This window comes from Dipodomys spectabilis, unplaced genomic scaffold (genome assembly GCF_019054845.1).
Source record: "Dipodomys spectabilis isolate Male_0828 unplaced genomic scaffold, ASM1905484v1 ptg000002l, whole genome shotgun sequence".
NCBI classification, from domain to species: Eukaryota; Metazoa; Chordata; class Mammalia; order Rodentia; family Heteromyidae; genus Dipodomys; species Dipodomys spectabilis.
In genome coordinates this window covers 33718308-33743937 of record NW_024870679.1, presented here as the reverse complement: position 1 = coordinate 33743937, position 25630 = coordinate 33718308, and the positions used below count along the sequence as shown (strand labels likewise).

The 25630-nt window shown below is 37.7% G+C and overlaps 1 protein-coding gene across 2 annotated transcripts in view; it reads right to left on the bottom strand.

Annotated features, from left to right (window-relative positions):
- Positions 1-25630, bottom strand: part of Ankrd13c (ankyrin repeat domain 13C) — a 71299-nt gene that overhangs the window by 7123 nt on the left and 38546 nt on the right. Inside the window, exons 8-12 of one of the 2 annotated variants that reach the window (XM_042675449.1) lie at positions 25235-25366; positions 21004-21165; positions 11446-11525; positions 9238-9336; positions 5400-5500 (exon numbers count right to left, since the gene is read on the bottom strand). In XM_042675449.1, coding sequence (XP_042531383.1) covers positions 5400-5500; positions 9238-9336; positions 11446-11525; positions 21004-21165; positions 25235-25366 — 574 coding nt within the window. The remainder of the gene's footprint in view (positions 1-5399; positions 5501-9237; positions 9337-11445; positions 11526-21003; positions 21166-25234; positions 25367-25630) is intronic. The other variant, XM_042675454.1, reaches the window with a different exon arrangement.

Here is a 25630-nt window from a genome sequence, read left to right as displayed (position 1 = left end):
TGAAAGCCCTTGTAAACCAATGCAGTTATTCTACTTTCTGTGACTTCCCTTTAAAAACAAAACGAAGCTGGGTGCTGGTGGCTCATGCCTCTAATCCTAGCTACTCAGGAGGCTGAGATCTGAGGATCACAGATTAAAGCTAGCCCGGGCAGAAAAGTCTCCAGGAGATTTCTCCACTTAACCACTTAAAAACTGGAAGTGGTGACGCCCCTCATCCTTAAGGCAAGGATGCTGAAAAACAATCCTCTGTTGCACAGAATTGTTGGGAGGATTAATAAGGTAGATGTTGGTATGTGTAATACTCTTAGAGCACTATCTGCCTTTTGGCTTTGTTAGCTAGGGCTATGTGAAACAAAGTGCATGTCCTCTATAGTCACCAGTTACCTTATCTTTTGCTTGCAGTCTTTGACTCCTAAGATAGAAAGAACATGTAGAATATATATTTGTACTCATGTGGACACAATATTTCATATACTTGCTACCAACTTAAGACTAACAGATGGAAGTCTCAAAAGTTGCTTGAAGATATTTTATATAATATCAACTGCTCTATATTTCATTAGAGAAAGTTTATAATTACTAACTTTGATGGGAGTTATTTCATCAGAAGTCTCTAATGTGTCGTTTTAGTATAGACTCACAACAAGTAAATAGTACTGGCTGTTTTGGGGGTTTTCCTTTTCCATCTTGTGGAATATTGTAAAGAAATCAGATGCAAACTACCGCAATTAGAAAATAAAGTATGAAACAACTTTCAACGATGTACACAATTGATGTTTTGCAAACTAATATTTTCCACTTGTTCATAGTGGAAAAAAAAACAACCGGAAGTAGAACTGTGATTCAATGTGGTGGAGTGCTAGCCTTGAGCAAAAGAACTCAGGGACAGCACTCAGACCTGAGTTCAAGCACCACAACTGACAAAAAAATTAGAAAATAAAATAAAAACTACAATTGTGATGGTATTGGGGATTGAACTCAAAAACCTCAGACTTGTTAGGCAGGTAGTAGGCCACTTAAATGACACTTCCAACCCCCATGTAAATTTTAGATATAATCTTACCTATAAAAAATTACTTTTTCCTGAAAGTAGGTAAAGCAATGTGAGGACAACTGCTATCACTGCTATGTTGAATCTTTCAACCATAAACACTGCGTGTCTTTCCATTTGTTCAGGTCTTCTTTTAGACTATAGTTTTCAGAATATATGTATTATACATTTCCTTTTTTAGTAACTTTAAATGGCATAATTTATAATTAGGATATTAATATGCTCAATGCTAAAAAATATTATGTTCAATAGTAATTAGCATTTAGAAATGCCATTTTTGTGCCAGGTACCAGTGGTTCACACCTGTTGAGCCTAGCTACTTAGGAGAATGAGATCTGAAGATTGTTATTCAAACTAGTATTTTTTGGGGGGGGTCCGGTCGTGGGGCCTGAACTCTGGGCCTGGGCACTGTCCCTCAGCTCTTTAGCTCAAGGCTAGCGCTCTACCACTTGAGCCACAGCGCCACTTCTGGCTTTTTTCTTTTTGCTTATGTGGTGCTGAGGAATCGAACCCAGGGCTTCAGGCATGCAAGGCAAGCGCTCTACCACTGAGCCACATTTCCAGCCCCTGAAGATTGTTATTCAAAGCCAGCCCAAGCAGGAAAAAAAGTCCATAAGATTCTTATCTCCAACTAACCAAAAAGAAAAAAGAAAGAAAAATGAAAAAAAGCAAGAAATGGAGCTATGGCTCAAGTGATATAGCTAGCCTTGAGCAAAAAGATAACACTTAGGCCCTGAATTAAAGCCCCAGCACAAAAAAGAAATTTCTTTTTTAACTTGAATCTTATAACCCTAATAAACAACCTATACTTCTACTTTGTAGGATCTTAGGAATTTTTCTATTTATAAAAAAAAATCATGGAGTTTGAGTTAAAGTCCCAGCACAAAAAACACTAATAAGCAACCTATACTTCTACTTTGTAGGATTTTGCTACTTATTAAAAAAGCATGGAATTTGTCATGAAAGATTTTATTTCTTCTTCTGATCATACAAAATACTATTTATCAAAATGAACCCCAGGAAATGAGAACAAGAAGTATTTTTTTTTTCTTGACTGCTGTTTTCAACTTGTTAACTTTTTTTGTCTTTGGGGGGTGGGAGTCACAGAAATGGAGGGACAAAGAGTGAACATATTCAGCAGTGGTACTCACTAGACCCTACATTAAAAATGAACTATACAAGCTGGGCACCAGTGGATCATGCCGGTAATACTAGCTACTCAGGAGGCTCAGATCTGAGGATCGCAGTTCAAAGCCAACCCAGGCAGAAAAGTCTGTGAGACTCTTATCTCCAATAAACCACTAGAAAACCAGAAGTGGCACTGTGGCTCAAGCAGTAGAGCCCTCACTTTGAGCTGAACAAAGCAGGGACAATGCTCAGGCTCAGAGTTCAAGCCCCACAGCCAACAAAAAAAAGAAAAAAAAATGAACTATAGAACTTGTGGGTGCAGATGGAAGGAAAACAGGGAGAGCAAACAGCTGACAGTTGGCTGTTCATTATTTTTTGTTTTCTTTTGTCTGTATTTCTTTTTTTTTTTGGGGGGGGGGGGTCTGGTCGTGGGGCCTGAACTCTGGGGCTGGGTGCTGTCCCTCAGCTCTTCAGCTCAAGGCTAGCACTCTACCACTTGAGCCACAGCACCACTTCCGGGTTTTTTCTTTTTGCTTATGTGGTACTGAGTAATCGAACCCAGGGCATCAGGCATGCAAGGCAAGCGCTCTACCACTGAGTCACCTTCCCAGCCCCTTGTCTGTATTTCTTATTTGACTATTTGAATTCCATTTTCACTTATCTATATAGTGCTTTTCAGTGCATCTCTTTGTAAACAATCTCTAGTGAATTGGACAGTGGTGGCTCATACCTGTAATCATAGCTACACTGAGGGCTGAGATCACGGTTCAAAGCCAGCCTGGGCAGAACAGTTTGTGAGGCTTATCTCCAATTAACCACTAGAACACCAAAAGTGGCACTGTGGCTCAAAATGGTAAAGCTCCAGCCTTGAACAAAAGAGCTCAGGGACAGTGCCCAGGTCCTGATTTCAAGCCCCAGAACCAACAATAACAACAAGAATCCCTAGTGGTCAAACTAACTGAGCATTTAAGACATAATTGTTACTTGCTAACTTAATCATTTTACCAGTTCAGTTCAAATGAGATAGAAATACTTTGCCTTTACGTCCCTTTACCTAACCCCATTTATAATTGTAAACAGGAAGAAAATGGAGATAAAATTAGACTTTGAAACAACTTGGCTGTGAACAGCATAGAATCAAAGAGAGTTGGGTAAAGTGGAGTCAGAATTTTCTAGTTGATTGACTGAATATTAAAAGATAAAAAGACCTGAGCAACTAAGGAAAAGATGGTAGAAGAAAATGGAGGTTGGGAAGTAAAGAAGAAATGTGGTATGGTTGATGGAACTAACATTTTAAAATAGCTGAAAGGGGGGCTGGGAAGGTGGCTCAGTGGTAGAGCGCTTGCCTTGCATGCCTGAGGCCCTTGGTTCGATTCCTCAGCACCACATAAGAAAAAAGCCGGAAGTGGCGCTGTGGCTCAAGTGGTAGAGCGCTAGCCTTGAGCTGAAGAGCTGAGGGACAGCACCCAGCCCCCAAGTTCAGGCCCCAGGACCGGACCCAAAAAAAAAAAAAAAAATAGCTGAAAGAACTAAGGCATAGCTCAAGTGGTAGAGTATAAAGGGTGAAAAATCCAAATTAAAGGCCCTGAGATCAACCCCCCGCACACATACATGCTTTTACACACACACACACAAAATAATGCTACACATACATACACAAAAAACAACATCACCACCTTGCCAATAAAAGTAAATTAAAAACAACAACAACAACAACAACATAACCAGGTGCCATTGGTTCATCTCTATAATCCTAGCTACTCAGAAGGCTCAGATCTGAGGATCATGGTTCAAAGCCAGCAAGAGCAGGAATGTCCGTGAGTCTCCTATCTCCAATAAACCATCAAAAACCGAAGTGAGGCTGTGGCTCAAGTGGTAGAGCTCTGACCTTGAGCTGAAGAGCTCAGGAACAGCACCCAAGCTGAGTTCAAACCCCATGACCAACCAAAACAAAAAAAATCAGCAAAAAAAAAAAAAAAAAAAAAAATTCACAGTACAAAGGAAGAGGTTACTCAAACTAATAAAAGCAGTATCATTTCCATTGAACTAGGAAGGATAAAAGAAAAGATGTGGCTGGGTGCCAGTGGCTCACGCCTGTAATCCTAGCTACTCAGGAGGCTGAGAGCTGAGGATCACAGTTCAAAGCCAGCTGGGCAGGAAAGTCTGTGAAACTCTTATCTCCAATAAACCACCAAAAAACGGGAAGTGGTGCTGTGGCTCAAGTAGTAGAGTACTAGCCTTGAGCGGAAGAGCTGAGGGACAGCGCCCAGGCCCAGAGTTCCAGCCCCAGGACCAACAGAAAGTATGTATAAGGAGTTTGAAGTAAAGAGGAAAGTCTTATTTCTAACAATGGAAATAAAATTCATCTTCTTGTTAAAGTGCAAAAATTAGTGGAAGAGTAGATTTGATCAAAATGATTCAAATTTAGCCTTGAAGCTCAGAGTGGTGGTACACACTAAGCTCAACACAGAAGTGGCTGACGCAAGTATGAGCTCAATCTAAATACACACACAGACCCCGTGCTTGGGGGGAGGGGAGGGGGATCAGAATTAGAGAACAAATAGAGTATCATTTACAATCAACACGTAAAGCTGTGAGTGATCTTGAAATCATGGAATGTGTAATCAATTTCCAATCTTTAATAATTTTCATAATTGTAGCTTTATGCTAGAGAAACAGAAATAGTGGAAAATTAAAAAGCAACCCAGGAATAAAGTTATTACAGGACCAATTTAAACATAAAGAAACCATAGAGAAATGCCAATACAAATTTCCAATAACTTTAAGTATAAAAGCAAAGGATTATCTCCTGCTTAAGAATACAGAGAAATGCCGGTAAAAATATGCTACAAACTTTTTTCCTATTTTATCAAAATACCTCTGTTGCATAAAATTTTATGATACTGTGAAATATGATTAGATGAAAATTAAATTGGAATTCAGAAATAACTTAAAATTCTCATCTGTTTAACCCTGTCCCTTTGCTGTTATTAATAATTTGCCTCTTAATCCCAAGAAGGGTGTTCAATGCTTAGAATTTTTCTGGCCATAAATGACTTGTCACTTTATATACATAAAAAAATACAAGTATCAATGCATTTGGATTAAAAAAAAACATAAAAAGGCAAGCCACAAGAAAATTTATTTTCCTTTGAAATACTTATTCAATGTTAATAAACAACTCCAAATTTATACAATTACATGTAAAATTTTCTCTTACCCAATTTTACAGGAAAGCCTGGCGGAAGCTTCATTTGAACAAATTCTCTAAGCTTGTTAAAGTGCTTGAAGGGAGCTATTACTTCTAGAACATTCAATAATCTGAAAAACAGAAGAAGAAAAATTGTTTTCACTGTTCAAACTAAATTCTTTGCATCTATACATTGTTTTTAAACTAATTTGGAGATTTCATGAATGAGGAAATTGTACTTTATGCTTCCTGGTTTTAGAATTTTTGTTGGTATTCCTTTTTCACTGCGATAAGGTTTGTAACCTTAGTTTGTGCACACTTAAGACCTTGGATGTTATCAGACTCCCTTTTATATGGATTTAAAGCTTCCACTTGTTTACTAAAATCCACACCCGTTCAAGTTCTTTCATCAAACTTATTGTTTGCATCACAGATTTTCACTAATCACTTGATAAGTTTTTATCAAGTATGTGAATGGCTCCAATTATTTGCCTAATACTCCTTTATTCCATGATCTATTAATTTATTAAATGAGTGTTTCTTGCCATTATATTTAAAGAGAAATCTGACTCCACAGAAATTTCTGGTGATACTATTCTTTTGTCTGTACTAGTATTTCATGGTGTCTCTTAGTGTTCCATATCGAACTACAACTTATTGCTCTTCTGATGTAAATGATTTCATCTTCAGCCAAGATTTTCTTTTTTTTTTTTTGGTGGGTCGTGGGGCCTGAACTCTGGGTCTAGACGCTGTCCCTGAACTCTTCAGCTCAAGGCTAGTGCTCTACCACTTGAGCCACAGTGCCGGTTTTCTGATGGTTGTTAACTGGGGATAAGAGTCTCACAGACAGTCCTGCCATTCCTGCCCAAGCTGGTTTTGAACTGTGATCCTCAGAGCTGAGCCTCCTGAGTAGCTAGGATTACAGATGTGAGACACCAGGGCCCAGCTTAATACCTTAAATTTTTAACAAAATACATTATCAGAACCTTCCTTCCTTTTTTTCCATTTTTCATTTCTTCCTTCCTTTCTTTTTTCCTATAAGGTTTTGAACTTAGAGGCCTGTAACTTGCTAGCAAGCACTTGACCACATGAGCTATACCCTCGACCCTTTTTCATATAGTACACAAAGATAAATACAAGGCCAGGTTGATTTTTACCTCCTTCTGCCTGGTTACCTTTAGATTTTTGTTGTTGTTGTTGTTACCAGTTGAAGTTTAACCATGATTATATTACTGATCATTCTGTACCCATTTTTATTGAAATGTTATCTTGAAGGTACAGTTTTTTATTACAAAAAAATTTCTTTTAACACATTTTGACTACTATTTGTCACACTTGGAAGACTAAGTGGAACTATCTACACTTCTTATGGTTTAACTATCACTGTCCTCCAAATCTATTATTTTGCTAATTGCTTTCATCTGTTCTTCCTTTCATTTATTATGAGCTATCAAAATTTCCTTTTCAGTCACATTTAGTCTCTTTTTTCTACTGTATATAAGTTTTGGGGGGTTTTTGGTGGGGTTTTTAGTGGGATTCTATATAGTATGACAGGGGTTCTAACTACTTGAGCCATACCCCTACCCCTATATTTGTTTTCTAACACTGCTATTTAATTGCTCTATTTTTTTAGCTTTTCAATTTTGTTGTTGTTGTTGTTGTTGTTGTCAGTACTGGGGCTTGAACTCAGGTCCTGGCTGTTGTCCCTAGGCTTTTTTACTCAAGGGTAGACACTCTACCAATTGAGCCACACAGCTCCACTTGTGGTTTTTTGGTGTTTAACTGGAGATAAGAGTCTAATGGACTTTCATGACCAGGCTGGCTTTGAACTCTGATTCTAAATCTTGGGCTCCTGAGTAGCTAAGATTACAGGCATTACTCACCAGCACTTGGCCTTTAATCTCTTTATTTCATTTGACTGTCTTTCATTTCAGAGTGGTCTAATTTTACAGATTTCATGCTCATTATGTGATTTTTCCATAGGCTTTACAAAACAATTTCTTCTGTTCTCTGAACTTTGACTCTAGAACAAATACTTTGTTGACTGCAATGTTCTTTATATTCTATTTTATTTTTTTTGTCCAGGGATAATAATTCCAATTTTGATATATATGTTTCTAAATGTAACATACTTGAAATTGAGTACTCCTAAAAATTAATGTCAGCATAAAATTAGCCACACTGCTTCTTTATTAGTAAATGGAATATAAAGCTGGTACATCATAGAGCCTCCAGGATCACAGATATGATGGATTTTTGGCATGGATATTATGCATGGATAAATCCCTTCTTGCACTTTCTGAAACTTATCTCTTTGGCCTATAGCTTTTGGACTATACAGAACATTTACTTTCCTAAATTAGCCTTAGGAAAAAGTCAAGAAATATACTGGATGAATGGTAAAGTCCATCACTCTTATCTCCAATAAACTACTCAGAAAAAGCCAAAAGTAGCACTGTGGTTCAAGTGGTAGAGCACTAACTTTGAGCTAAATAAAGCTCAGGGACAGTGCCCAGGCCTAGAATTCAAACCCCAGGACTGGCAAAAATACTACCATCCCCACCCCCCAGTTGGTCAAGGGCTTGAACAGGCTTGTGCACTCTTCAGCTGCAGGCAAGCACTCTACTGCTTTGAGCCACAGGGCCACTTCCAGTTTTCTAGTGGTTTATTGGAGATAAGAGTCTCATTTCATTGGAGATAAGAGTCTCTTGGACTAAGATTACCACCCTGGGGTTGGCTTTGAACCGAAATCCTCAGATCTCAGCCTCCTGAATAGCTAGGATTACAAACGTGAGCACTGGTGCCCTGCTCCAAATACTATTTTTAAAGGGGGATCTTGCCCAGCACCAGTGGTTCACGCCTGCAATCCTAGCTACTCAAGAGGCTGAGATCTGAGGATGCAGTTCAAAGCCAGCCCAGGCAGGAAAGTCTGTGAGACTCATCTCCAATTAACTGCCAGAAAACAAGAAGTGGCACTGTGGCTCAAGCGGTAGAATGTTCACTTTGAGTTGAAGAGCTGAGGCCCAGAGTTCAAGCTCCATGACCGACAAAAAAAAAAAAGGGGGGGGGGGGGGTAATCTGATGAGTTATGAGTCTGAATGTTCACTGCAATATTGTTTCAAAGGAACTAAAAACTATCAAAATGGGGCTGGGAAGGTGGCTTAGTGGTAGAGCGCTTGCCTTGCATGCATGAGGCCCTGGGTTTGATTCCTCAGCACCACATAAGCAAAAAGAAAAAAGCCAGAAGTGTGTGGCTCAAGGGTAGAGCGCTAGCCTTAAGCTGAAGAGCTGAGGGACAGCACCCAGGCCCAGAGTTAAGGCCCCATGAACGGACCAAAAAAAAATCAAAATGTTTTTTAGTCGAGGAATGATAAAAATAAATGACAAACACCAACTACTACAAATACATCAATTGAACAAGAAAAAGAATTAGACAAAAATGTAGTTACTTTAAGAATTCCAATATGGACACCACTTCAAAAGAAAAAAGCAAGTAACTGAACAAAATCCAAATTTGCCATTTTTATTTTTAAAATGTAAAAATACTGGTAAATTTAGACAAAAATACACCAGTCCTATGATTGGTGTGGGGGGGGAGGTACATTCTTCAATCTATAAATTTCCATGCCATGGTATACTTTACACTAGTAGTCACGTATTACTTCAATAAATTTTTGGAAACTATTCAAAAATTTATCTGAAGAAAATGAAAATACTTTTGCTAACCAGAACATTTCTAGAAAAATACCCTCATTAGTAAAGCAAGAGCTGTTTGTTTTTAGATTTCAAAAGCTTCAACAGTACTCTCAGTTGCAAATATTATTACAATCTTTAAGGCTTCTATCGTGAACATAAATAATGAACTTACAATTCAATCCCTAAGGGAAATTCCTGGCTCATGGCTATTGTGGCTTTAAATGTCTTCTTACTTTCTTTGCACACCAGTTCTCTTCCCAGATGAGGAGCTCTAAAGTTAAAAGAAAAAATAATAAAGGAAAGAAAAAAAAATATGTTAAGAAACTTGTTCCATTCTAGATATTAATCATCTACCAATGAATTCATGCATAGCTCAATTTTTCTTATTGACTATAGAAATGAATTAAAATTATGCTACAAAGAATAAGCTGAAAGTAAGAAATGAAACAAGCATAACAAAATAATTTTTAAAATTTGGAAAAAAATTATCAGATTTCAATTAATTCACATTGAATACAACTGAGTTTTAATTAATCAGTATAATCTATCTTCAAGTCGCTTACTGTATTCAATCTCATTTACTATCTACTACAATTTTATCACAAATTGTAAAGAAAAAATGCCAGACATTGGTGGCTCATGCCTATAAGTCTAGCTACTCAGGTGGCTGAAATTCCATTAGACTCTTATCTCCGATAAACTACTCAGAAAAAGCCAAAAGTGGCACTGTGTCTCAAGTGATAGAGCGCTAACTTTGAGCTAAATAAAGCTCAGGGACAGTGCCCAGGCCTAGAATTCAAGCCCCAGGACTGGCAAAAATAAGTTAAATAAAAGAACTCTATGCTAATCATGTTCAAAAGCAAATTATAATATAATTTTTAAAGATCTACTTTATTATTTTTGCATTTCTATGATAGGGTCACACTTTATACCATAAAAAAAAGGTTCTACTGGGCTGAACAGAGTATGTTTGCTTTAAAGACATGAGAAAGAGGTAAAAGAAGAAACAAAATAAACAGAGTGTGTTAAAATTATTTTCCATACAACACTGACTCATGTTGACTGGAATCTCTTGGAGGTGTTTTACTTGGTTACAGTTTTTGCCAACTGACCTGTTATATTTAGTTTGATTTATGGCACATATCACACAATAGTCTATTTTGACTTGGTCTGATCAGATAGATAGTATGACAAACTTGTTCAAAAGAATGCCCAGAAACTGTTTAACACTATAGAATATTAAGACAGAGAAATTTTATAGTGAAGTAATAGTAAAAGTAACAAATCCTTCAATAAGAAAAAAAGAAAAAGATAATTTCCCTCTGAACATTCTTCATCTTTTTTTTTTTTTTTGGATAGTCCTTGGGGCTTGAACTCAGGGCCTGTCATTGTTCAAGGCTAGCACTCTACAACTTGAGCACCACTTCTGGCATTTTCTGAGTAGTTTTATTGGAATGAGTCTCATAGACTCTTCTGCCTAGGCTAGCTCTGAACTGCAATCCTCAGATCTCAGCCTCATGAGTAGCTAGGATTATAGCTGTGAGCCACCTGTGCCCAGCCATTCATCATTCTTTTAGTAAGTAAGTATGTACCAGCTATGTACTAATACTTAATTAAGAGTTAGGAATATTAAATACAAACTATGTGCTAACTACGATAATAAATGCTAATAATAGAACAGTAAGCAAAGGCCTCAGGAGGGGTAATGTGAAGTAGAGTAAAATAAATGAAAAAATAAGATAGGAAAATAGGGGAAAAAACAGAATAATTTTATATACAATGATAGAGAATCACAAAAAATGAATAAATTCATTACACAATGGAAAGTTTCAAAGAAGTTAACTACATTGGGCAATTTTCTACATTATATTTCCTTAGAAAAAGTCCTACAAGGTTTTTTTTTTGTTTGGGTTTGGGTTTTTTTTTTGTGAGTATAAATTACAGAACGAATAGACCGAGAAAGAAGGCTCTACAATCTTACTAAAGCCTATATACTTGGGATACTCCCTCATCATTCTTTTTTTTTTTTTTTTGGCCAGTTGTGGGGCCTGAACTCTGGGCCTGGGCACTGTCCCTCAGCTCTTCAGCTCAAGGCTAGTGCTCTACCACTTGAGCCACAGCGCCACTTCTGGCTTTTTCTGCTTATGTGGTGCTGAGGAATTGAACCCAGGGCCTCATGCATGCAAGGCAAGCGCTCTACCACTGAGCCACCTTCCCAGCCCCCTCCCTCATCATTCTTAATCCATATTTTTAGAAAGTGAAAAAAAGTTTCAGACAAAAATATACCAATATTTTCTTATAAATTCAAATACCTAGGTATTTATACAGTTTACTTTTACAGTTTGTTCTTTCTACAATTCAAAGCCATAAAACCACCTACTTTCCATTTTCAGCAGATATATATTCTTCCCAAGTAATAGTGTTCTGAGGAGGAGGGGTAAGGGACTGTCTTCGAACAGGCTGCCAAAAAATAAAAGAAAAAGTGCAGAGTGTAAAGAAAAGTTACATTTTTTAATACAAAATTTTTTAATACACACAGTAAGCTGACACTGGGAGTTTTGCTCACTGGTAGCGTATACATACAATAGCATATAAGCAGCTCTGACTTCAATTACCAACACCAAAAATAAACAAGGAAGGGGAGCAAACTATTTAATACAAGCTACTTGGAAGTGGCTCTGTAGCTCAAAGGGTAGAGTGCTAGCCTTGAGTGAAAAAGCTCAGAGACAGCACCCTGGCCCTGAGGTCAAGGCCCACCACCAACAAAATAAATAAATAAATAAACAACAATCTATTTAACCACTTCAACATGCTACTTGAAAAGATTGCAAGATAGATCAGTCGTGAGGCCTGAACTCTGGGCCTGGGCACTGCCCCTCAGCTCTTCAGCTCAAGTCTAGTGCTCTACCACTTGGGCCACAGCGCCACTTCCAGCTTTTTTTCTTTTTGCTTATGTGGTGCTGAGGAATCGAACCCAGGGCCTCAGGCATGCAATGCAAGTGCTCTACTGAGCCACCTTCCCAGCCCCTGCCAATGCTTATTGTGCTATTTGTAACATCACTTGAAAGCCATACAAAATTATAAATACAGGCAGCCTAAAAGCAGTGAAAGAGAAATGTGTCAGTGCTATCATGGAAGTAAACCATACAATTTGTGGGTGGAGATGGGAGGGAGGAATTGGGAAAGAATGAGGGAACAGAAGACATTATGTGAAAGGACACGTACTAACTAACTCATATAATTATAATCCCTCTGTCCATCACCTCTAGAATAAAGTTAATTATTTTTTAAAAAAGATTTAAAAATTCTCAGAGATACAAAGCAAGTGAAAAACAAGAATTTATTTAACATTTTTAAAAAAGGCCTCATATGTAAGGCCCAGACATCTAGAAAAAGATAGTGGTATGGGTACAGGAACTACAAGTGTCCTAACATTTATTACATTAGATAAAACGGGGGGGGGGGGGGGGGGGGGGGCAACAGGATGACATGTGTGCATAATTAGCTATTCCAGCAAAGTGAGACCTGGTTAGTCATTATTTCCATTCTGATTATACAGAGGACTCCAGAAAAGTCGCTACTGCTGTCATTACATGATGGAAGCATCTGGTCCCCATAAGATGTTTATTCCTGCATTCAGGCTTCAGCTTCACCTCGTGGTGAAGATCTATTCTGTGACGCTCTGCTGTTTCTTAGGTATTGTTTTAGTCCCCTGTGTAACTTTGTCAGGGGAAGGGTTGGGGAGGAGTTGGGGAGAAAGGGAGGGTAGGGGAAAAACAAAGGAGGGGATAACAATACTCAATAGGAAATGTACTCATTACCTTGCTCATGTAAGTGTAACCCCTCTGTACAATATCTTTACAATTAAAAATATATATTTAAAAAAAGGTGTTATAGATCAGGGTCTGTCAATCACAATATCCAGGATGTTTCATTGAAGAAGAGAGGCCCCAAGCAAAGAAGACAGATATAAAAGGGAGGCAAGGATGTCAAGTTTTTATGTTACTTTCAGTTAACTCGTGGACCCAAGTAAGGAGTCATTTACAACCTTTTAGCAAAAGCAGTTAAGTTTCTATGCACCTGTTACAATTCCACATTGATTTAAGCTCCAATAGACATATTATCTATCTTTTCTGGATTCTCGTTGGTATTAAAGTAGTGAACTCATTCAATGTTTCGCTCATCTAAAATTAAAATGTCTGCACATTATGCTAACTGCTGAACATAGTAGTTAGAGAAGCTGAAGAACTAACTTCAGGTATAAAGAACGATATAAGTCAGGGGAAGAACAGTTGCTTAGCATGCATAAGGTCTTGAATTCAAACCCCAGCACCACCAAAAAGAAAAAAGAAAGAGTTGAGAAGTAGAACATAGCTTAGATGTATCAGACTCTAGGTTCAACCCATAAAACTACAAACTAAATACACACACATACATATCAAACTATCAGAGTCAACAGGCAAGCAGTCTATAAACTGCTATTCTACATTCTCATCGCAAAATGACTTGTCATTATTAGGGTAGCCATAACCACCCTGATAATGAAGACAGTTATTAAAAGAAACTCTAAACAAGATTTAAATCACAAGTCAAAATAGCAATATTTTTTTTGGCTGATCAACAATAAGGAAATGGGGTAGTTTTGTTAAAGACTAAGGCATTCCTTTTAACCAACTTATCTCCTCTTTCTCCTGTACACATGCTATGCTACTTTCTTTTATTGATCAGAAGACCAGAAAATGAAGAGACTCTAATTCAAGCCAGAGAAAAAACAAAAAAGCATAAATACAACCTGTTAGGAAAGGATAGGATCACACTAAATTGGGAGTTTCAGCTTAAGTATTTTACATAGTATACTCAATTATCTATTGCTAATTAATTCATGGACTTCCCACATTAAAATATTTTCCTGGAACACGCAGAATTATCATGAATTATTTTGGAATCTGGCATGCTACTACCCTTCAGAGGTGTCCATATCTAAAACATATAATCTGGCGCAATACCACAGGGGAGGGACTAAACATACAAGAAATCCAAGTTTTCTGCTACTATTTCATTTTTCTATGACTATTACATTTTCAGTATAATCTAACAGCCCCACATATGAATACAATACATCCACCTCCAAAATTATTGTTTTATGAGCCAGTAATGACTCTGCATCATGGGCCCTTTTTAAAAATCTATTGCTTTTCAGCATCACAAAAGCAAAAAGGGTCAGAAGTGGTGCTGTGGCTCAAATGGTAGGGTGCCAGCCTTGAGCTGAAGAGCTGAGGGACAGCACCCAAACCTAGAGTTCAAGCCCACAACCAGCCCAAAACAAACAAACAAAAACACATCAGGAGCCCATAGCAGACTCCAGTATTTGGGAGAGTGCATCCAGAGCATCTGATCTTCCCAAGAGCACCCGCAGGAGCAAACACAAGCAGTCTAGGCTGCTCAACCCTTCCAAAGGCGGGAATTGCTACAGCAGAGAGCTGAGAATCCTAAGTAAGTCAGAATAGCAGCTGGAAATAGGCTCCCAACAGAATCCAGATCAGGCACAGACTCTCTCTACCAATACAGAATCAGCAACCAAGCAAAGACAGACACACCAAAACAAGATTGAAGAGCAGTCTCCTGAACCCCCATGCGAAAATCACAGAGAAAAATCACAAGGTTTACCACTACCCAGGACAGCAAGCTCACCTCAAAAGCCAGCAGCCACGCAGGGGAGAGCCCCAGTGGGAGCAAAGCAGGAATGGAAGACAAAAGCTACATCCAAGGGTTGCTGGAGGCAATGACTCAAGAAATAAAGCGAGAAATGGATCAGAAATTGAAAGAGCACAAGGATGAACTATCAAAAGATATACAGGATATCAAACAAAAGTTGGACGCAAAAATAGAAGCTGCACAAACCTCAGTAAGAAGTGAGATAAACGCCAAATTAGAGGTAATGCATACTGATCTCACCTCATTGAGAGGTGAGATCAGTACTCTGAGAACCAACATTGAATCCATAAAGGGATCCATTTCCACCATGCAAACCACAATAGAAGCCACGGTCAACAGAGTGAATGAAATGGAAGGTAGAGTGTCAGATACAGAAGACAGAATACACCAACTGGACCAAAAAGTGACAGATATGGAAAAATCACTCAAATTAAACCAAAGGGAAATTCAAGAGCAAGCAGATAATGCTAAAAAATTTAACCTTCGCATAATCGGAGTGGACGAAGGTGAGGAATTCCAGAGCAAGGGAATGCAACACCTATTTAACAAGATAGTCAATGAAAATTTTCCCCACCTCAAAAACGACCATCTTAACTACATCACAAAAGCTTATCGAACACCCAACAAGCAAGATCCCAGGAGAAACACTTCTAGACACATTATAGTAAAAATGATGGATCTGAATAATAAGGAAACAATCCTGCATGCAGCAAAAATGAAGAAGGAGCTATACTACAACGGGAAAAAAATTAGAATCACTGCAGATCTCTCCACACAAACAATGAATGCAAGAAAAGCCTGGGAAAGCACCATACGAGCCCTGAGAGCCAATAACTGCCAACCCAGACTGATATACCCGGCAAAGCTAGCATTCACATTCGATGGAGAACTGAAAACTTTTAATAGCAAAGAAAAACTAAATGAATACATAAACATTAAGCCAGCATTACAAAGAATTCTAAGAGGGGGGACACAACCTGAAGAAAGCAACCAGAAACTGGGACCTGCCCCAAACAGGCATTACTCAAAGTCTAACTGAGCAAGCACAGGAGGAAAGGAAAGAAGAAAAACTTAGGAAAACGGAATGGCAGGGACAACAATGCATCTCTCTATACTTTCTCTTAATATAAATGGGCTGAATTCGCCAATTAAAAGAAAACGAACTGAGGACTGGATCAGAAAACAAGACCCATCCATCTGTTGCCTTCAGGAGACCCACCTCTCAGCCAAACATACAAACAAACTCAGAGTGAAGGGGTGGAAAAGGATCTACCAATCAAATGCCCCCAGTAAGAAAGCAGGTGTAGCTATCCTGATATCTGACAAAATAAACTTTTCATTAAAATCAGTACAGAAAGACAAGGACGGACACTACATATTAATAAAGGGAACAATCCAAGAGGAGGATATAACCATCATCAACTTATATGCCCCAAATATCGGTGCACCCAGATTTGTCAAACAAATGCTCTCAAACTTACAGAATAAAATAGATCCCAATACGATAATACTAGGAGACTTTAACACGCCACTCTCACCAAAGGACAGGTCTACCAACCAGAGGATTGGCAAAGAAGCTACCGAATTAAGTGAGGCCATACTTCAAGCGGAATTAACTGACATCTACCGAGTATTTCACCCTAAAACAACACAGTACACATTCTTCTCAGCAGCTCATGGAACTTTCTCCAAAATAGACCATATCATAGTTCATGCAAGGAACTTAAGCAAATACAAAGGGATCGACATAATCCCCCGTATCCTATCTGACCACAGTGGAATCAAGCTAGCTCTCAATAACAAAGCATACCGCAGAAATTTCTCTAATACATGGAAATTGAACAGCACACTTCTTAACAATACCTGGGTAACAGAAGAGATCAGAGAAGAAATAAAGCATTTCCTACAACTCAATGAAAATGAAAACACCTCACAAAGAAACTTGTGGGACACAGCAAAAGCAGTCCTGAGGGGCAAATTTATTGCCCTCAGTGCCCACATCAAGAGAATGGAGACAGACTAAGTAAATAATCTCATGTTGCAACTAAAACAGCTAGAAAAACAAGAAAAAATGGGACCTAAAGCTACTAGACGAAGCCAGATAACCAAATTAAGACCAGAGATTAACCAATTAGAAAATCAGAAAACCATAACCAAAATAAACCAAACAAAAAGCTGGTTCTTTGAAAAAATAAAATTGATGGCCCGTTGGCAAGATTAATTCAAAAAAGAAGAGAGGAAACCCATATTAATAGGATTAGGGATGCCACCGGAAACATCACAACACGTACCCAAGATATCCAAACAATTCTAACAGACTACTTTCAAAAGCTATACTCTCTAAAGGAAGAAAATCTGGCAGAAATGGATGCATTTTTAGAGAAATACAAGTTACCCAAACTGAGCAAAGAAGAAGTTAACCAATTAAATAAGCCAATATCCTATAATGAGATACAGGAAGCTATCAAAAGTCTTCCAACAAAAAAAAGCCCAGGACCAGATGGATTCACAGCAGAATTCTATAAGACCTTTAAAGAAGAACTAATACCCATACTCCTCAAGCTCTTCAGAGAAACAGAGAAGGAGGGAGCTATCCCAAACTCATTCTACGAAGCCAATATCACACTCATCCCCAAACCAGGCAAAGACCCAACCAAAAAGGAGAATTACAGGCCAATTTCCTTGATGAACACAGATGCAAAGATCCTTAACAAGATTCTAGCTAACAGAATCCAGAAACACATAAAAAAAATAATACACTATGATCAGGTAGGCTTCATCCCAGAGACACAGGGATGGTTTAACATACGTAAGTCAATAAATGTAATCCAGCATATCAACAGAGCCAAGGTCAAGAATCACATGATTATCGCCACAGATGCAGAAAAGGCCTTTGATAAAATTCAACATTCATTCATGCTAAAAGCTCTGGATAAAATAGGAATAGAAGGAACATTTCTAAAAACAATAAAAGCCATTTATGACAGACCAATAGCCAATATTATACTTAATGGGGAAAGGCTACAACCAATCCTCCTAAAAACAGGAACAAGGCAAGGATGCCCACTGTCTCCACTCCTCTTCAACATAGTCCTAGAACCCTTAGCCAGGGCAATAAGGCAAGAAAAAGACATTAAAGGGATCCACATAGGGAAAGAAGAAGCTAAACTGTCCCTTTTTGCAGATGACATGATACTATACCTCCACGATCCCAAAAACTCCATCCCCAAACTTTTAGAAATCATAAGTCACTTCGGCAAAATAGCAGGATACAAAATAAACCCACAAAAATCAGTTGCCTTCCTATACACTGATAACGCACAGGAAGAGAGGGAAATAAAGGGAGCAACCCCATTCACAATAACCTCCCAAAAAATAAAATATTTAGGAATTAACCTAACCAAAGATGTAAAAGAACTATTTAATGAGAACTATAAAAAGTTAAAGAAAGAAATTGCAGAAGACACTAGGAAATGGAAAGACCTTCCATGCTCCTGGATAGGCCGACTTAATATAGTAAAGATGGTGATACTTCCAAAACTAATATACAAATTCAATGCAATTCCTATTAAAATCCCAATGACGTACATCACTGAAATACAGAAAACAGTCCAAAAATTTATATGGAACAACAAAAGACCTAGAATAGCCAAAACAATTCTAGGGGATAAAGACAATATGGGAGGGCTATCCATGCCAAACTTCAAACTCTACTACAGAGCTATAATAACAAAGACAGCATGGTACTGGCACAAAAACAGACCCGAAGACCAATGGAACAGAATAGAAGATCCAGATATAAATCCACAGGCCTACAGTCAGCTGATATTCGACAAAGGAGCCAAAGACATACAATGGAAGAAACACAGCCTCTTCAACCGCTGGTGCTGGGAAAACTGGGCAGCCACATGCAGAAAACTAAAAGTGGACCCCAGCCTATCACCATGCACCAACATCAACTCAAAATGGATTAAAGACCTTAACATTAAACCTGAATCTCTGAAACTACTGCAGGACAGAGTAGGAGAGACACTTGAACTAATAGGCACAGGAAGGAACTTCCTGAACAGAGTCCCAGGGTCACTACAAGTTGGAGAGAGACTCGACAAATGGGACTACCTTAAAATAAAAAGCTTCTGCACAGCTAAGCTAGAAAGACAACCAACTAATTGGGAAAAAATATTTACCAGCAATATATCAGACAAGGGGTTAACATCCTGTATATACAGGGAACTCAAGAAACTAATCCCTCCCAAACCTAACAAACCAATTACTAAATGGGCAAGGGAACTAAAGAGGGACTTCTCAAATGAAGAAATAAAAATGGCAAAGAAACACATGAGGAAAATGTTCATCATCCCTGGTGGTGAAGGAAATGCAAATAAAGACAACCCTGAGATACCACCTCACCCCAGTCAGAATGTCCCACATCCACAAATCAGCCAACGACAAATGCTGGAGGGGATGTGGAGAAAGAGGAACCCTGTTACACTGCTGGTGGGAATGTACACTTATACAACCACTTTGGAAAGCAGTCTGGAGGGTCCTTAGAAAGCTAAAGATTGACCTCCCTTACGACCCAGTCATACCACTTCTAGGCATCTACCCTGAACAACAGGAACCAATATACAAGGACACGTGCACCTCCATGTTTATTGCAGCACTGTTCACAATAGCTAGGATATGGAAACAACCTAGATGTCCCACCACAGATGAATGGATCCAAAAAATGTGGTATCTATACACAATGGAATATTATGCAGCCATTAGAAATGACAAAATAATGGCATTTGCAGGGAAATGGATGGAGCTAGAAGGAATCATGTTGAGCGAGGTAAGCCAAGAACGAAGAGACAAATGGTACATGGTCTCCCTGATAAGTGGATGCTAAATCCAAAATGTTAGGTGATACGACAAAACTAACAGGACTTAAGAAACAAAGAACTCCTGCTCATCTGGTTGAACCACTACTAAATATCCCCATGCTGCTGATCACAAATATGGTATATAACATGTGAACACTGTTATATATTACAGACTGTGGTAGACAATTTGCTCCAGGGAAGTTAGAATGAACTTGTGACTTTGAAATTATGTAATCACTTAATCACAATCAAAAAAAAAAAAAAAAAAGAATCTCGGGGAACGGAGGGAGGGAGGGGATGGTAGGGGGAAAACAATGGAGGGGGGTAACAATGTTCAAGAGGAAGTGTACTCATTACCTCACTCATGTAACTGTAACCCTCTGTATAGTATCTTTACAATAAAAAAAAAAATCTATTGCTTTTATTAAGGAAAGGTGGTCATGGCCTATTAAACTAGTTGCATTACCTCCTAAGGGTTCCCCACCATACAGTTAGAAAAAAAATACAGGAAAACATTAACATTTGGGAAATCTTCATAAACAATATCCGAGAATTCTCTGTAGTACTGTAATACTTATTTGTAAATCTAAAATTGTCAAAAAAATAAATAAATAAATATTAGCTGGACACCAGTGGCTCATGAGGCTGAGATGATCATGGTTTGAAGACAGCCCTGACTGAAAAGTCCATGAGACTCTTATCTCCAATTAACCAACACAAAGTTGGAAGCAGAACTGTGGCTCAAATAGCACAGCATAAGTCTTGAGCACAAAAGGTCAGGGACAGCACCGAAGAGTAGTTCAAGCCCCAGCAACGCACACATGCATGCACGCACGCACAATTTAAGAAGCAATCTAATTCATTTTATTAGGAAATAAATAGCAAGAGCTGTCACCATATTTCGTGTTTTATTAATTTCCCTTCCCTGTACTATTAGTCATTCAATATTTGCATATAGTATGTATTCATTAAACAGATGCAAAATAAAAAAATATTTTGAAGAGGAAATAGCCTCAAGACTAACATAATAAGAGCTGGTCCTTCAAAGCAGCAGATTTCACTGAAGCAGATTATATGTAAAGGGGTATGGAATAAAATTTAACCCTGTGTTTCACACTAACAAAATGATTTTATATTAAGGAAGAATCTAATACCAATGTAGAATCATGAAACATAACGAAGTCTGGTTTTTTTTTTTCCTTTTCTAATAATGACATGACAAAGATAAAGACTCATGTAAAAATAAAAGGCATTACATAGTAAATATAATAACATATAAGTAAACATATTTTTACATACACATCTCAAATGCCAAGAATGAAGTTCATTCTCTCTCTTTAAAAAACTGTAAACTGTACCTCAAAATTCTGTTCCATTATGTTTCCACCTTTACTCAAACTTTCCATGATGGCCTTATTTCGAAGAATATCCTCTTCACTAAGATGTTCTCTTCTTTTCCTTGATTCTAAAACAAGTCCATTCACCAGATAGAAGTCTGCCAAAAAGTTTCCTACTCTCTCCTAAAACAAAATCAAATATTCCAATACAATAAATTTTAAAGTAAGTTTATCTTAGAATTCAAAAAGTTTAAACGTAGTATATTTTCTATAAGCATTTAGTATATAGGTAAAAATAAATTTCAAATAAATTACAAGAGTATTTTATTGTATTCAGTTAAAAAATTTAAATTATACACTTGTAATCAGTAAAGAGAAGTTTAAATGACACAAAGATGTATGGTAATTAACCTGATAATGAGTTAAGTCTAAATAAAAATACCATAGTATTCCTTTATCTACTCCCAAGTAGCACAAAGCTATCTGAGAACTTTATTAAACCAACAATCGAATATTATAAGTAACAAGGAGGGGTCAGGGATAACACTGTTCCCATTTTATAGATAGAAAAAAAAAAGTAGAATAACAATAGTTTAAGTCACAAAGGAATCTCATACAACTAGAATTAGTGACCCTGTGCTTATTTTCTATTCTTTAGGACCAAAACTGAGAACTGCTTGCTGCTTTGCAAAAAAGAAAATGGATCAGCCTTGCTCCCCAACACAAGTACATGTTTTGAATAATGAATAGGGGAGAAGGAAATTCAAGTAACATAAATAGTAACAAGAGTGATAATTTTAATAAAGTCTTGATAAACTTTCAAGATTTCCAAACCCACAGTGGCCAGGGGAAAGAAAGGAAGGAGAGAGGGAGAGAGGGAGGGAGGGAGGGAGGGAGGGAGGGAGGGAGGGAGGGAGGGAGAGAGAGGGAGAGAGAGAGAGAAGGTCCAAACCCACAGTGGCCAGGGGAAAGAAAGAAAGGGGAGAGGGGGAACAGGGTGGGAGGGGAAGGGAGGGAGAAAGGGAAGAAAAGAGGAAGGGAAGAAAAGGGGAAGGGGAAGGGAAGAAAAGGGGAAGGGAAAGGAAGGGAAGGAAAAAGGAAGGGGAAGGGGAAGGGGAGGGAAGGGAAGGGGAGAAAAAAAATAAAGAAAAACAGCAAAAACAAGCTTCCCAATTCTACCTTCATGTAGTGACTTAAGTTTCCACCTAGCTTCAGAAAAACAGCTAATACAAGCTTCCCACTACCTACATGTAGGTAACTTAGTTTTCACCTTCCTTACAGAAGTATTACTAAAAAGCAAAGCATGTGCACTAGTTTCTACCTACAAAATGGGAACCATAAGCATACTGACTCCCTCCTTACCTGTCAAAGATTTAAGGAGATCACCTAGACGCTGTTCAAGAGCTTTGAGCTGCTTAGCAGTAGCACTAGATGAATAGCAGTTTCAATTTTATCTTCTCTTCAAGTGATCCGTCTAATGCTGTCCAGAAGAACAGAGTACAGACAAATAAGACTTCAAAGCAACAAATGGATTGCTATGAGGGATTCCACAACCTGGAATCTTAAATGCCATTTGTTGCCAAATAGGCTTAGAGAGGAAAATTGATGAGTCTAGAAGTCACAGTTCCAATTTATTTGTGGCTAGGTGATAACAGGTTTTGAAACCATACAATGCAAAAGCATTTATTACATGTAAATTACCAAATCAGTAAAAATTTTAAAAGTATATTCCTCATCATCTAGCCAAATGCATGTTAAAGGACAGTAAACACAGCATCATTTATAATGGTAGAAAACAACAAATAGTGCTAATTATTTAAGTTTCCAAAAGTAAGTTTGGCTAGACAGGCTAAAGCCACAGTGTGGAATGCTATGCAGTCGATAAAGAATAAAATAATCTACAGGTAATGGTACAGAATGGCTTCTCTAATACTAAAGAATGAAAAGAGCCAGGTGCAGAACACTATAAACAATTATGACACCTCATTAAGAAATATCAAAACAAAAAAACTAACATAAAAAAAACCTAACACTCTGTGTACTATTCATGTATAGAAAATGTTTTAAAAGGTCTGGAGGAGATACAAACAGAACCTCTGGCAAGGGGTTCTGGGGTTGTAGGTAGTAGTCAAGGAAGACTATAGTGGGTAAATCTGTCTGATGACTTAACACCAACTTGGGTAGGCTAAGGTACTTAGGTGTTGGTTGAAATTCTAGAAGCTATTTTATATATGTAAATAACAATCAATAGATTTTTGGTAAAGCAGATTACCTTCCATAATATGGCTGGGTATCATCCAATTAACTTAACTGAAGATGTTAAGTCAAACTGAGGTTTCCAAAAGAAAAAGCAATTGTCTCCAACACAATATAAAAGTCCTAAGTGTAGCCTCTGGACATCTGACTCTAGACTATTTTTCAAATTTCTAGCCTGCTACACTGTTATAAATACATTAGGGTTGTCAATCTCCACAATTAGATGAGCCAACTTCTTAAAACTGTTATCTCCCTCTTTTCCCTTCTCTCCCTTCCCTCTATCATTTCTCTCTCTCATTGTTTCTCAGAGAATTCTGAAAATGTTTGCCTTTTTAATGCAAACATGCTCATTTTTACTATATGTAATAAAAAATACAAATTTTAAAAGCAGTTAATCTGTCCCCTTACCTGTAGTTCTTAAATTTAAAAATGCACATTTTATTCAAAACTTAACAGTAAATATTAACAATATATAATACGTAGTTAATAAGTTAACTTTTCAAAATGTGTATGGGGATGGTGAGACAGAATCTGGCTATGTAGCCCAGGACTGAAGTATAGAATTGACCACTGGGCTCATGCCTATATTCTCTACTGAGGAGACAGAGACTGGGGGAATTCAGGGCCAACCCAGACAAAAAAGGAAAAGTTCCATCTTAGCAAACAAGCCAGGCATGGTAGCAGTTTCTCTACAATACCAATTAAATGGGTAGTGTAAGTAGAAAGATGATAATCTGAGGCCAGCCTTGACAAAAATATAAGACCCTACCTGAAAAATTACTAAAGCAAAACAGGGCTAGAGAGGATGGCTTAAATAGATCACTTATTTACGAAGCACACGGTCTAGAGTTCAACTCCAGCACCAAAAAAAAAGGAAATTTGCAACTGATCTTCCTGCCTCAGCCTCCTGGGATTCTATGCTTATTTCACCGGTAAAAAAAAAAAATTTAAAGTATATTCTTGAACAGTCTTATACAACCTCCTACTGACAACATGCAATGGGAATTATGGCAAGAATTTATAATTCACTAACAAGGAAACTTCTAGAGATTTAATTCAATAATAGTATAAAAACATAAGACTGATTTCAGTTTGTAGAGAACACTAAAAACTAGTGACTTAGAAGTCTAATAGTGTGGGGAGGGGCACAGCAGGTGGACAGGAATGTGGCTTAGGGGTAGAGTACTTGCCTAGCACACATGAAGCCCTGGGTCCAATTCCTTAGTACCACATAAAACAGAAAAAGCCAGAAGTGGTACTAAGCAGCTCAAGTGCTAGAGTGCTAGTCTTGAGCAAAAGCAGCTCAGCAACAATGCCCAGGCCCTGAGTTCAAGCCCCAGGACTGCCAAAAAAAAAAAAAGTCTAATAGTAGGGGGGAAAAAAGGCCTAGAAAATGAAATCAAGTTTACCTCTTTTTGTGGACTTCTTTAAAACAAAAGATTGGAAATGCAATTAAATCATGTGAAAATCTTATTCTCTTTATAATATGAAACTTTCCACACAGAATTCAAATAAATTGAACTTGTTCTGCTGGTTTCTCCAAGATTCCAACTCTATAAACAAATATAATTTGGACCCCAATCTGGAATCAAAGAGAAATATATCCTTCTCTTTTTCTCCCTTTTTTCTGTCTTCTTTCTTTTTTTTGTCTCTTCCTTCTCTCTCTTCTTTTCTCTCTTCCCTCACCTCTCTCTCCTTTTTCCTCTTCTCTCTTCCTTCTCTCTCTTTCTTTTCTCTCTTCCCTCTCCTCTCCTTTTTCTTTCTCCTCTCTCTCCCCCTTCTCTCTCTTCTGAGACAGGATCTCCTATGTACCCCAGGTTGGCTTAGAATTCAATGTATAGAAAAGTTGTCCTACAATTCTCATTTTTCCTGCCTCAGCTTTCCGAATTCTGGGATCACTGTATGCACTAACATACTTGGCACATATTCCTGCATCTCCAAGATATTATTTTTATAATATTAGATTCAAATTTTTAAGAATCTTGATTACACATACTGTTTTGTCTTCTCGAAAAAGCCATCCAGTTTGGGCACGTGTGAAAGAAATTGATTTGGTTGATAAAGTTGCAGAATAAATATCACTGCTCATTAAAATGTCAACTTCTTCTTCTGTTTCCATCTCTGATTCCTAGAGGGGGGGTATAAAAATAAAAGAATCTAGGTTTTCTTCAAAAGATTATTAGTGCTATGTATGAATTCATTACCAACTACAATGTCACATATTGGAAAAGTAGACTTCCAAATAATGTGAAGTACTAAAAAACAAACTAGATGATTAAACTTTGTTATCTAGTTTCTTCTCTGACAGATTATAATTATAACCAATTATGAATCTTTGGAAGCATGAAACGCAGAATTTTTACACTATAGATATATAATTAAAATAGTGCTA